At 35.5% G+C, this 14723-nt stretch overlaps 1 protein-coding gene across 1 annotated transcript in view; it reads left to right on the top strand.

The window, feature by feature from the left end:
- YME1L1 (YME1 like 1 ATPase) overlaps positions 1-14513 on the top strand; it is a 59806-nt gene extending 45293 nt beyond the window's left edge. The window contains exons 10-19 of the mRNA XM_070432972.1: positions 1896-2048; positions 3729-3861; positions 4606-4668; positions 5928-6040; positions 6965-7120; positions 8239-8390; positions 9475-9601; positions 9696-9769; positions 10421-10507; positions 13224-14513. Of these exons, the coding sequence (XP_070289073.1) occupies positions 1896-2048; positions 3729-3861; positions 4606-4668; positions 5928-6040; positions 6965-7120; positions 8239-8390; positions 9475-9601; positions 9696-9769; positions 10421-10507; positions 13224-13367 (1202 nt within the window). The 3' untranslated portion in view covers positions 13368-14513. The remainder of the gene's footprint in view (positions 1-1895; positions 2049-3728; positions 3862-4605; positions 4669-5927; positions 6041-6964; positions 7121-8238; positions 8391-9474; positions 9602-9695; positions 9770-10420; positions 10508-13223) is intronic.
- The last annotated feature ends 210 nt before the right edge of the window (positions 14514-14723 follow it).

The following is a 14723-nucleotide window of genomic DNA, read 5'->3' as shown; positions in this document are numbered from 1 at the left end:
AGGGAGTGGGGGACAGTGTTACGGTACTGAGTTCTTAACTTGTGAGAATCTAATGTTTTCTCCAGGTAGGTAGTATCAGAATTGAATTGAATTGTAGGATAAACAGCTGATATTAAAATTGCTTGTTGACATGAGGGAAAAACCCAATATTGGACGTAGGTACAGAATTGTAATGACTTTATAGTGTCCTTCCAGATACTTCAACCATTTATATTGAACTTTTAAATTATTTCTTATCTTTTACTATTTAAACTAGCACTGTTGTGACTATCTTAATATCTTAAGGCTTTGCCTACATGCTTAATTATTTCCTTTGAACAAATTCTAGATTTATTCATTTGCTATCTGTAAATTATTGTAGATTCCAGTGCTAGAAATGGAGTTAGTAAGTTCAAGAGGCACTACTATATAAGGCTTGTTGTTATACTCTATAGAGACTGTTCACTAGTATATAAAAATATCTGCATGAATCTTTTTTTTCTCTTTTATGCATGAATCTTTCTTAATGTAGAGTTCACTTATTAAATCAGTACTGTAACATCATAAGGAACATGTTTAAAACAAAAATTATTTTTCTTTCTGATCAAAGTAATATTTTATAAATTTGTGGGAAAATTCTCAGGTACCAAGATATACTCTACAGAAATTGATATGAGGATGATTTAAACCATTTTGGAACAACAATAACATGAGAATACAAGTATAGTCTGCAGGATATTTTGGAGTTTTTCTTAAAGAGAGTTTTTTAGCCCTCACTGATTTGGCTCAGTAGATAGAGCAAGGGCCTGTGGACTGAAGGGTCCCAGGTTCAAGTCCAGTTAAGGCCACATGCCTGGATTATGGGCTCGATCCCTAGTAGGGGCCATGCAGGAGGCAGCTGATCAATGATTCTCTCTTATCACTGATGTTTCTATTTCTCTCTCTCTTTCCCTTTCTCTCTGAAATCAATAGAAAAATACTAGTATATTTTAAAAAAGTATTTTTAATATTAATATATAGCATTAATACAATTTTGTTGCTTTTTGAAATGTCTGAAAAATGAAAAAGTTATGTAAACCAGGGAATTCTATTATCCTAACATGAAAAACTTGTTATGAAAATTTTCAAACATACAGAAAAATTAGAAAGCTTTAGACATTAACTACTTTGTTTACATCTAAATATTTTGTTGTGCATCACGTAAGAATAAGGACATTGTCCTAAATAAAAATAATAATTTATTCTACCAAATAAAACTAAACACTATTTTCTTAATATCATGAACTCACCAGTATTTTTCAAATTTTCAACAGATGCCCCTAGAATTTTTAAAAATACATACATTTTTATTGATTTCAGAGAGAAATGGAGGGAGAGAGAGAGAGATAAACATAAATGATGAGAGAGGATCATTGATTGGCTGCCTCCTACATGCCCCACATGGGGATTGAGCCCACAACCTGGGCATGTGCTCTGACCAGGAATTGAGCCATGACCTTCTGGTTCATAGGTCAATGCTCAACCACTGAACCATGCTGGCCGGGCCTAAATGATGTGCTTTTTTATGGAGGTGCATCAGTTCAAGGTTCATGCATTACATTTGTTGTTTAGTCTCTTAAACTGTTTTATGTGAATCTTATTTGCTTAGTCATAAGTTTATATTCCTTTCCCCCAAGATTTTGTCCTGTCTATGGCTGATATGTAAACAGTATTTAGATGATACAAGATAATGAGTTATGGAGAAGATCCTGCAGGTGAATTATTAGTATAGAGAAATATATTTTGCTATGTTTCAAAATATTGGTCATTGATGTGCTTGTAACCTCAACATTATAAATTAATTATTCATTTTTAAGATTTATATCAGAATTTGTTTTTGTTTTTAATTTCAATTCTTGTATACTTTTTTTTAATAGGAATTCTTTTAGTTGGACCACCAGGAACAGGAAAAACCCTTCTTGCCCGGGCTGTAGCTGGAGAAGCTGATGTTCCTTTTTATTATGCTTCTGGATCAGAATTTGATGAGATGTTTGTGGGTGTGGGAGCCAGCCGCATAAGAAATCTTTTTAGTATGTTTAAATGTATCTTTTATACAATACTAATTTTTTTTAAAAAAATTTCAGGGGAAGAGGTTTTTTTTACCCTTTCTTTCTACTTAAGATTGTTACTCAGCTGAACAAAGCTATTTGGGGGTTCTGGTTTCAGATAATTAAAAAAAAAAAATTTTTTTTATTGATTTCAGAGAGGAAGGGAGAAGGAGAGAGAGAGATGATGTTGTGAGAGAATTGATCGGCTGCCTCCTGCACACCCCCTACTGGAGATTGAGCCTGCAACCTGGGCATGTGCCCTGACCAGGAATTGAACCGTGACCACCCAGTACATTGGTTGATACTCAACTTCTGAGCCATGCTGGCCAGGCTGGTTTCAGGGGATCTCATATGTGAGCTAGAACAGAACTGTATTTTTTTCCCAGATACAGTCAGAGTAGCTAATGGAAGTGTTAGATGTAGTTGGGCGCTGCAGAAAAGCTGGGTCTTTCTGTTTTGTTTTTTATTTAGTTCATCATTTCTATAGTATGTAATTAACCTCAAACCTGATTGTATATAGTTGAAACAAGTAGGAAGAATGAGTGAATACACAGTTGTTTCTATTTACTTGTTTGTTGATCATCACCGGAGGATATTCTTTCCATCGATTTTTATTTTTATTTATTATTATTATTTTTTAATCCTCACTCGAGGAAATTTTTCCATTGATTTTTAGAGAGAGTGGAAGAGGAGAGGGAAAGACAGAGAGAAATATTGATGTGAGAGAAACACATCGATTGGTTGCCTCCTGAATGTGCCCCGACCAGGGCCTGGGCCAGGGAGGAGCCTGCAACCGAGGTACATGCCCTTGACCGGAATTGAACCCAGAACCCCTTGGTCCACAGGCGGACGCTCTAGTCACTGAGCCAAACTGGCTAGGGCTTTCCATCAATTTTTAGAGAGGGTGAAAGGGAGTGTTAGGGGGAGAGAGAAGAGAGAAAGACACATCTATGTGTGGTTGCCTCCCACACATACCCTGACTGGGGCTGGGGATCGAACCTGCAACCCAGGTACATGCTCTTGACTGGGAATCGAACCCTTGATCCTCTGGTACATAGGCCGATGCTCTAACCACTTAGCCATGTGGGCTATGGCTGTTTTTAATATATATCATTCTTTGTGGTATAATTATTTTTTTCCTTCTGAGGTTATTGTTTTTTTTTGTTTTTTTTTTTTTTTAGCCACGTGGGGAAGGGGAAAGAACCTCACCATACAGATTCCCACATGGGGAGGGGAAAAGAGTCCCCTGAGGCTATTGTTCTTCATCAGTGAAAAAAAAAAAAAGAACACAACGAAATCCATTTTGGTGTATTTTCTCCCTAATACTTTTTGTTGGCTTTTGACAATTTTGCAGGTGTTTAATATTTATATGATTTTTCATTAAAATTTGAATCTTGCCGAAACCGGTTTGGCTCAGTGGATAGAGCGTCGGTCTGTGGACTGAAAGGTCCCAGGTTCGATTCCGGTCAAGGGCATGTACCTGGGTTGCGGGCGCATCCCCAGTAGGAGATGTGCAGGAGGCAGCTGATCGATGTTTCTCTCTCATCGATGTTTCTAACTCTCTATCTCTCTCTCTTCCTCTCTGTAAAAAATCAATAAAATATATTTAAAAAAAAAAAAATAAAAAATAAAATAAAATTTGAATCTTTTCTGTTTTCCTAGGGGAAGCAAAAGCGAATGCTCCTTGTGTTATATTCATCGATGAATTAGATTCTGTTGGTGGGAAGCGAATTGAATCTCCAATGCATCCATATTCAAGGCAGACTATAAATCAACTTCTTGCTGAAATGGATGGGTAATTGGATCTTCTGTCTTTGGACTGTATTTGGTAACATTCTAGAGAGAGAAAAATCTTATGTTTGTAGGCAACAGTAGTCCTTCATGCAGAAGGTCAAGACAAGCTATTTTTAGGATTGCATTGTTTCTAATTCTAATAGCGTAGTTAATTTATCAACTCATTTAGGCTGGTGATAGTTGCACCTTTTTTATTTATTATGACAGGGAAGCAGTGATTCCTGCTGACACTATTTGGAGATGTAAAGGGAGAGTATGCTGGTCCCTACACAATTTGTGACCAGATTTTAGTGTTGCGACAGATTAAAAGCTTGCATCAGTTTTCATAATATAAAAAGCCAGAGGTGGGGTAGCTTGGAAAGAAGCAAAAATATTTCTTATAACACATTCTGGAACCAAACAGAAAGTTTAGGAGCACATAATTTGAATTGGTAAACTTGAAAATAATTTTTCAAAAATTTAGTCAGGTGCCCAAGCTTCTTGTGTCAGGTCATCTCTTCCTAAGTAAAACAAATATTGTGCAGGTATATAATCACAGATGATTTGGTGATTATATATTAGCAGTTGTAGTGAAGTACACTGTGCTAATATTTGTTTCTTTTAAAAAATAGAGATATTATTTGGGGCATAAAAATACCAATCCTTTTTCTTTGCTGTTATTAATGATAAACAGTTTTATGTAGAGCATTTATATATGTGTGCTGTTTTAATTTTTAGTGAAAAAGTACTTTTTTTTTTAAAATAGTTTTAAACCCAATGAAGGAGTTATCATCATTGGAGCCACAAACTTCCCAGAGGCATTAGATAAGTAAGTATTAAAAGAAAATTTTTGTGAAGTACTGATACATGTTGAAACATGGATGAACTTTAAAAATGTGATGCTAAGGGGAGGAAGCCCATCACAAAACATATATTATGTGGTTCCCTTTATATGAAATGTCCAATATAAGTAAATCCAGAGCAACAAAAAATAGGTAGATTAATGGTTGCCAGAGGCTGGGGAGAATGAGGAGTGACTACCAGTGGATTTGGTTTTTTTGTGTTTTATTTTTGAGGGGTGGTGAAAACATTCTAAAATTAGATTGTGGTGATGGTTACAGAATTCTGAATATATTAAAGAGCTTTGAATTATCCACTTATTTTTTAAATTATAAGAGAAACTTTATTTAGAAAGTCACAGAAATAGAAAAGGTAAGCCAGCTGGGCTGTGTGGGCACAGCAAAGGAGTCAGAGGCAAAAGAAGGGCACTTGGAGTTTAGGAAAAAGAAATGCTGAGAGAAGGAGCCCGGAGGAAGGGAAATTGCTCAAGAGAGAGGAAGAGCATGCTGGATTATCTACTTTAAATATGGTAATATGTAAATTATCTCAGTAAAGCTGTTTAAAGGCCTTCTGACAACTTATATATCACAAAAACGTTTTTGGGTGGAGAGCACTTTTATTTTTTAAAAATATATTTTATTGATTTTTTTACAGAGAGGAAGGGAGAGAGATAGAGAGCTAGAAACATCGACGAGAGAGACACATCGACCAGCTGCCTCCTACACACTCCCCACTGGGGATGTGCCCGCAACCAAGGTGCATGCCCTTGACTGGAATCGAACCTGGGACCTTTTGGTCCGCAGGCCGATGCTCTATCGACTGAGCCAAACCGGTTAGGGCTGGAGAGCACTTTTAAAATAAAATTTAGTATAATTTTAATTGATGTTATTATAAAAGTTATTCATATTTTTGTTTCATCTAATAGTTTGTCTTTGCCTGAGACTCTAATAGACTGGTATAGAATTATCTGTTCCCTGGCTGATTGACCTGCACATTTTTGTTTCTGAGGGGTGTCTGCTGTCTGTAGGTACACATTTATCAATGTATACCTTTGCTCTGTCTTCTGGTTATTAAAACTTATTTGAGCCATGTTTTATAAGGAACTATCTGAATACTTACCTTCAGAATTCCATCTAACCCCTGGTTGCATTGTCTTTCCAACCTCTCGTTAGTGTGGTGGTCCTATTTAACTTGACCTTCAGCATAGTCAGCTTACTAATTTTCATTTTCTTTTTGTATTCTCTTTAGTGCCTTAATTCGTCCTGGTCGTTTTGACATGCAGGTTACAGTTCCAAGGCCAGATGTAAGAGGTCGAACAGAAATTTTGAAATGGTATCTCAATAAAATAAAGTTTGATCAGTGTAAGTCTTATTCCATGATACAAACATTGTTAACTCCATAAAATGGTAATATGTCAATCCATCCTGTTTGTGGTTCTTACTTGAGCAATGTTTTAAAAGACGAGTTCCTTTATACATCATTTTATGTCATTTAAAAAAAAATCCATTTCATACTTAATGCATATCCAGTAGATTTTATCATTTTGAATTCTGATTCGAATGAAGGTTTTCTTTTGAGTATTCAGATAGATAATACTTAAAGATGAATGTATGTATCTTTTTAAAAATAAATGTAAAGTATGAAACAATAGAGAAAACACCTGCATATTATGAGCACAGTATCTCATGATATAGTCCCTTTGGTGTCAAAGGAGGGGAAAATCACCTGTGAAACAAAACACACGGAAAGGAAATATCATGGACCAACCTTGAGTAATAAAAGCAGCTATTAAAGCTGCAGTATTTTCAAGATAGCTGAATCAAGAAAAAAAAAGAAAAAAAAAAACAACAAAAAACCAAATAAGTTTTCCATAATAAAGGGAGCTTTTATGTCCAAAATATTTTAAAATGAAATTTTAGGAAAAAAAAATGTCTATGAGTATGCTTTTTCGATTTGTCATTAGGCCACTAATGACGTAGGTCATAACTGAAGGTTTTTAAATGATCAGATAACTCTACATTTCTTTGTATTTTTCACACAGTTATTTAAATTTAAGAGCTTTTGTTATTTGTCCCAATGGCAGTTTTAATGTCATATTTATAACAATTTTAACTTTTTTCCCTTAGAAGTTAGTAAAATAAATTTTTTAGTTTAATTAAGATAAATATTTTAAATTATAGTTCACGATGGCTGTTTGGTTTTTTTCTTTTGGAATTTGGGTTGTTTCTGGCAAACTTTCTTTTGGCTGTTTTGGAACTTTAATATATTGTGTTATATCTACACAGCTGTTGATCCAGAAATCATAGCTCGAGGTACTGTTGGCTTCTCTGGAGCAGAGTTGGAGAATCTTGTGAACCAAGCTGCTTTAAAGGCAGCTGTTGATGGAAAAGAAATGGTTACCATGAAAGAACTTGAGTTTTCCAAAGATAAAATTCTAATGGGTAGGTTTTCTTTATTTTCCTGTCTTATACTATTCATAATGTTAGAGAATAAATTCTTCATTTTGAGAGGTTATTAAAAAAACAAAGGTAGCCCTGCCAGTGTTTTTCTGTGGTTAGAATCTTGGCTTGAGTATTGAAGGGCTGAGGGTTTGATTACCAGTCAAGGGCATGCACTTGGGTTGCAGGTTAGATCACAGGCCCCAATCGGGGCAGGTGTGGGAGGCAACCAATTGATGTGCCTCTCTGACATCAATGTTTTTCTCTCTTTTTTTTTTTTTTTTTAAATATATTTTATTGATTTTTTACAGAGAGGAAGGGAGAGAGATAGATAGTTAGAAACATCGATGAGAGAGAAACACCGATCAGCTGCCTCCTGCACATCTCCCACTGGGGATGTGCTCGCAACCCAGGTACATGCCCTTGACCGGAATCGAACCTGGGACCTTTCAGTCCGCAAGCCGACGCTCTATCCACTGAGCCAAACCGGTTTCGGCAATGTTTTTCTCTCTTTTTCTTCTTCCTCCCTCCTTCCTTTCCTCCTTCCCTCTTTCCCTCTCTCCCTTTCCCCACCTTGCTCCTTTCTACACTTTCTAAAAATCAATGGAAAAAATATCCTCAGGTGAGGATTAACAACAACAAATAATAATAAAAACAAATGTATAGGGACATGAAAATATATATTTGAATGTAGAAAAACAATTTGGCCTCTCACAGACAAATGTAGATCATGGGTGCCTATGTTTTTACTCTTGTCTAATATTGCTGATGAAAGGATAGTTAATTTTACTCTTCTTAGTATTTTTTACTATAACTCATGAATTGGCTTCAGAACAAGTTAGATAAGACATTCCTTTTAAATTGAAAGTTTAATTTCTAGAAATATAATTAAGCTTTCCCTTTGGCTATGAGAGTAAGATGATAGTTCTAACAATTTTGGTTTTCAGTTGACATTGTTGTAGTTAATATGTACTTATCTTTAAGCTTTTTCTTTGTTTAAAATATTTCTTAATGAAATTAAATCATGTTACTCTGAGAACAACTTTGAAGCAGATGGGTTTCATTCCTTTAAATATATCTCTCTAATGGAGCATTTAACCTGATTAATTTTTTGCTTTTAGGGCCTGAACGTAGAAGTGTGGAAATTGATAACAAAAACAAAACCATCACTGCATATCATGAATCTGGCCATGCTATTATTGCATATTACACTAAAGATGCAATGCCTATCAACAAAGCTACAATCATGCCTCGAGGGCCAACACTTGGACATGTAAGTATCTTGCAGTTTTTCTTTGCTTTTAGCACTTTCCAGAAGGATATGCATGAAATTGCTGATAAAATCCCTTTAAGACAACATTCAGTTACTTGCTACATTTGTTGATGTTTTCTCATATGTTTTTAATATATATTTTTATTGATTTCAGAGAGGAAGGAAGAGGGATAGAGAGAGAGAAACATCAATGATGAGAGAGAATCATTGATCGGCTGCCTCCTGCACGCCTCCCACTGGGGATTGAGCCCGCAACCTGGCATGTGCCCTTGACTGAAATCGAATCCAGGACCCTTCTATCCACTGAGCCAAATCAGCTAGGGCTGTTGATATTTTCTTTCTTTCTTTTCTTTTCTTTTTTTCTTAAGTATTTTTATTGATTTCAGAGAGGAAGGGAGAGGGAGATAGAAACATCAATGATGACAGAGAATCATTGATTGGTTGCCTCCTGCACATCCCCTACTGGAGATTGAGCCCACAATCCAGGAATGTGCCCTTGACCAGAATCAAACCCGGGACTCTTCGGTCCACAGGCTGATGCTCTATCTACTGAGCCAAACCAGCTAGGGCTGTTGATATTTTCTTTAACTTCCTGAACCATCTTGAAATTAGAGATCCTTGTGAAATTTATCTTTTAATAAAGAATATCCTTAATATTCCAGATATTACATATTACAATATGAAATTTAATTCTGGAATAACAGCAAATTATAATTCTTAGTTATGTAATTGCATTTCCCCCCACAAAAGAAATGTACTAGCTCAGTAGTTTTTCTAAGATTTTTCTTATTGAGTACAAATTTTGTTCTCATATCTTTCTAATTGTAGAGATTTTAAGCATTTTTGTGCAACAGAGGATAAAAGAGTCCTATATCAGCATTATCTACCTGTTACTTATAAAAAAGTTTTCCTTATTTTATAAATTGCTGGTTTTGTCATCAGTCACCTGATGGTCATCTCTACTAAATGTCTTTGGGCTTTCATCATCATGGTATTAAGTAAGGTGAGAGGGCCAGATGATAATTCTGGTTAGTGTAGGTGTTCCAAAACTCTCTGAATTTTTTTCGGTTTTTCAATTGTCTAGGTTTCCCTGTTGCCTGAGAATGACAGGTGGAATGAAACCAGAGCTCAGCTGCTTGCACAAATGGATGTTAGTATGGGAGGAAGAGTGGCAGAGGAGCTTATATTTGGAACTGACCATATAACAACAGGTTGGCTGTAAAGAATGGCGTTAGTTCAAATTGTGTTTGTTGGTTTAAAGATATTTTTTTTTAAATGAGTTCTATGTTTATTTTAAAATTTTAGGTGCTTCCAGTGATTTCGATAATGCAACTAAAATAGCAAAGTGGATGGTTACCAAATTTGGAATGAGTGAAAAGGTATTGGCTAATTTTATTATTCCTCATGTCTCCAATGATATGTGCCAAGTGTCTCTTGAGAGAGGGTTTTCATTTTAAATTGATAACATTTACTTTCCTCTGTCTCATTCCAAATGGAGTTGTCTTTGCTTATTCTAAACTAAACCTTATTTTCTGAGTAATTTAGTATTCTGTTTCCATTTTAGCTACTTGAACACTAATAATTATTCGTTCATGAGTTAACAAAATGATAAGACAAATTCTTTAGCAGTTTCTATTCATATGACATAAAAAATCTTCTTGCTGAGCCTGCCATACTTTACCCTTTTCACTTTCTTGCATTATCGCTGTGGTTCCATGAAGCTACTCTAATACTCTGAATTGTGGATTTCTGGACTTGGAATAGCTGCCAAGATTTTCTAAGAAGGCACTCACTAGCATACTTATGATTTTAAATTTTCTGTCTTGCTCACACTTTAGTTTTAGTGTTATACTTTCAGAAAAATGATAAAATTTCTTTGCCCTTAAGGCCATTTTATATTGAATTTCTTAATTTCCCTGCATGAAATTGGTTTTCTTATGTATAGGATGGTACTTCCTCTGTTATATTTTATTTGTGGAGTTTTTTTGTTTTGTTTTGTTTTCTGTTCAATTTCTTCCCATTTGTTTTAGCTTGGAGTTATGACCTACAGTGATACGGGGAAACTAAGTCCAGAAACGCAATCAGCTATTGAACAAGAAATCAGAATCCTTCTGAAGGTAATGATCATATTTTTCTACATTTATTTATTTAGTCATAATGTGCCTAAATAGTTGGATTAAACCCTTTTGTTCTTTAGAAATAAAGATAATAAAGATAATAGGTGCACTATTTCAACCATGATTTATTTATTTATTTGTTAATCCTCACCTGAGGATATTTTTTTCATTGATTTTTTAGAAAGATTGGAAGGGATGGGGCTGGGGCGGAGGTGTGTGTGTGAGAGGAGAGAGAGAGAGAGAGAGAGAGACAGACAGGCAGATAGGCAGGCAGGCAGGCAGACAGACAGACATTGATGTGAGAGAGACACATTGATTAATTGCCTCCCACACAGGCCCCTACCAGGGCTGGGAATCAAACCTGGAACCCAGGAATGTGCCTTTGATGAGTCTTGACTGGGAATTGAATCCACACTCCTTTGGTGCACAGACCGATGCTCTAATCATTGAGCCACACTGGCCAGGGGGCAACCTTGATTTAAATATGTTGTTAGAGACCTTTGGTCATAGACTGGATCTTTATTTTATTCTGACTGTAGACTAAGAACAGTTTATATTAGTGATTATAAATATTTAATTTTCTTTTATTTATAAAACCATAAGAGTTATTAGAATGAACTATATTGATTATTGATTATTTATTGTTTTCCCATTCTGACATATATTCAGCATGTGTTATTTGCTTGTGCCTAGCAGTGTGCATATGCTCAGAATACTGAATAAGCAAAACAAAGGACATTTTGACTGCAGGGCTCAATACAGATTAGGATAAAAGAATGTGTAAGAGTAGATTCAGTGAGATCGTTGGTAGGTACTGTGGTCATCTAGTCATGGTATAATGGATGCTCGGGTTAGGGTGGTGAAATGTAGAAATTGAGAAACATGTGGGTTCAAGAGATACTGATGTAGTGGAATCAAATGCCTTTGTGATATTTTGGTTGAGAGAGCAGCTATGAATCTAAAAACAATATTTTAGATTTCTGCCTCATGCAACTCAGTTGTATCATTTACTGAGTAAACACTGGTGATGGCCTAAGGCTGGCAAGGATGTAGGTCATAAGGTCAGTTTCATACTTGTTGAATTGGAGGTAGTGTAGTGAAGATTAAAAGTTGGGAAAGATTCATGGGTGTGGAGCTAATTCAGAGGTTGGATATGGTTCTATTTGGGTTTGCATGAAGGTAGGTCTTGGAATGGAGAAGAAGACTGAGCCAAGAGCCAGAAGTCTTTAGTGAATGTGGACTTAGGTAGCACAGTGAAGGCTGTTGGGTAAGGCTGTAGTCAAATAGCATGAACTTGAAAGGAGTAGAGCTTGATAGAAGAGGGAGTACATTCATCATTGCACAAACATTGATACAAAAACATCACAGTTTAGAGTGTTTACATCATCTGTGTTGGTAAGGATCAGCCCAGAAATCCTCTTCTGCTACTTGTGATCGTGGCGTGGGTCCCCAAAGACTGGGACCAGCCAGAATCAATGGATGTGCAAAGGTCCTGGCTTTTTGGCTTGAGAGGAATCCTCAGATCAACCTCAGAATCTCAGGCAGAGCAGCAGGTGGGGCTCACCTCTATCCCTGGGCCCAATCCCAGGCATGGTCTTGTGGTCAGAAACGATAGCCACCCCTGCTGTGCCAGCTGGCTAGAATGGCCGGGAGGCCTGGGGGCCAGTCAATACTGGCCCAAGTTCTTTTCCACCCATTTTTATAAGGGCAAAAATATGACTAAATATAAAAATATTGGCAAAAACATTGTACAGACAAATGTGACGCTGCCACAAATGAATTGTTAGTAGTGTCATTATCTTACTACCTAATAAACTCAACCCAAACTCACTTTTGGAAAGACAATTGAAGGACTTAAGTGACAAATTCAAGGTGGGTTGCAAAGAAAAATGTATGAAAATCAGGGATCAGCTGTAATAATACTGTGATAGTTGTCACAGATTAACAAGTAAGTATATTATACAAGTGAATAACGGAAATAGTAGGTCTTTTCTGGTTGTTAAATAAATCAGTGAAATGAAGACGCAAAAGGAGCAAATTTCCTTCTTTTTAAACATACATACTGAATAGATAAATAGATTTCTATGTTCAGAGGCCTTATTTAAAAAGCAGATAAATACAAAGTATACTTTAATTTTTTAAAGTACCTTTTGATCGAGGTAATCATTTTTCTATGTGATAGATTTTGAGGTAAAAAATAAAACATTTGGAAAGTACAAAAGTATTATCTTTGGGAACCAAGCTTTTATATGTTTTTATTTGCCTTGGCTGGGTAGCTTAGTTGCTTTGTCCAGATAAGTTGAGTTTATAGATTTGATCCCTGGACAGGGCACGTATGAGAGTCAGCCAATGGCCAGGCTGGAGTGGCTCCATGGTTGAGCATGGTCCTGTGCACCAAAGGTTGCTGGTTCAATTCTTGGTCATGGCACATAAGGAGGGCCACCAATTGATGTTTCTCTCACACATCCATGGTTCTGTCTTTCTCCCTTCCTCTCTCTATGCTTGTCCTCGGGTGAGGATTAAATAAGAAAAAAAGAATTAACCACTGAATAAATACATCAATAAGTGGAACAACAAATTGATGTTTCTCTCCTCTCTAAAATCAATAAAAAATGTTTAAATGCTTTTATCTTTATAAATAGAAATAAATTGATTTCACGTTTTTAGGGTACATAGATTTTTTCTTGCCTCTTATAGATCTGCTTTTCTATTTTAGGACTCATATGAACGAGCAAAACATATCTTGAAGACTCATGCAAAAGAGCATAAGAATCTAGCAGAAGCTTTATTGACCTATGAGACTTTGGATGCCAAAGAGATTCAAATTGTTCTTGAGGGGAAGAAATTGGAATTGAGGTGATCTCTCTTGAAATGGGTCCGTTGCTGGTTTTATTGCAAGAATATAAGTAGCATTTCAGTACTCTCCTTTTGCAACACTTCTCTACCATTTTTGACCTGGTATCACTCAAGTGTGTGAAACACTTTGTCAACCTTTTGTCACATTTATCTACTTTTGGTTATTCTCATGATGACACCTATTGCAAATTAGCAATCCATAGCAACTATGTTAAAGAAAATAAAGAACTATCAGGATTGAAACAGCTTGTTTGAGAAATGTCCATCAGTTATTAAGTTGCACATATAATGATTTTATGCTGGGTTACTCTACTAGATGTAAATAAAATTGTGCCTTGAGCTCCTTGGAAGTCTTTTTACTTAGAAAAAATGAAATTGTTGAAGAATTGTCCTCATTTCTAGGTAGTACCATTGATCTTTGATAAAGAAATGATGCTATTTGGCTGCTGGTACACCATATTTCTACATACATCTGTGGAAACTTCATTAGATACACTAAATTATGCTCCAGATTGTCCACATATAAAATTGTGTTTAAAAAAAAATCTTAAAAATAGTGAATTGTAAATGTAAAGGTACAATCAGAATTAAGTGATTATAAACTTTTAAAAATGTACCATGCATTTTTGTGGGTTTTTTTTAACATTATCATGGTCACTAATGAAATTTATTTCAGGACTGCAGTCTTTTGAATAAGTATATAATGATGCTTGATACTGAAAGTAAAATTAGATCAAAAACTCGGTCCCCTTCAAAATGAACTTTTGAATTACACTGTATCAGAAATGGGAAATTGTGTTTGTTTTTCATTCAGATTTTGTGAATATGAACATGCTGTTACAGGATTTACAAATTTATTTAACTCAATAGAAAAATTAGAGTATATTTTATTGCTTTTTATATTTAACCAAATTATATTCTTGAAGTGATTTTATTAAAATTACCTGTAGTTTTCTAATAACTTTTAAGCTGTATATAGTCTTCATTGAGGATGTTGATTGCAGGAACTTGCCACATGATATTTGTGCCCCTTTTAAAAATAATTTTAAATTTGATGTAATTTCAAACTTACAGAAATGTTAACAGAATAATAGAAGTAACTTCCCTTTACTTTTTTTTTTTTTTTTTTTAATTAAATCTTTATTGTTCAGATTATTACAATTGTTCCTCTTTTTTCCCCCCATAACTCCCCTCCTTCCAGCTCCCACCCCACCCTCCACCCTCACTCCCCACCCACTGTGTTCATCCATAGGTGCATGATTTTTGTCCAGTCACTTCCCGCATCTCCCACACCCCTTTTCCCCCCAAGAATAGTCAGTCTATTCCCTTTCTATGTCCCTGATTCTATTATAATCACCAG

Source organism: Myotis yumanensis, unplaced genomic scaffold, assembly GCF_028538775.1.
Source record: "Myotis yumanensis isolate MYYU_CA2020_CCGP unplaced genomic scaffold, mMyoYum1.0.hap1 SCAF_1, whole genome shotgun sequence".
Classification (NCBI taxonomy): Eukaryota; Metazoa; Chordata; class Mammalia; order Chiroptera; family Vespertilionidae; genus Myotis; species Myotis yumanensis.
The sequence above is the reverse complement of the archived record's forward strand: the minus strand, read 5'-3'. Positions and strand labels throughout refer to the sequence as shown.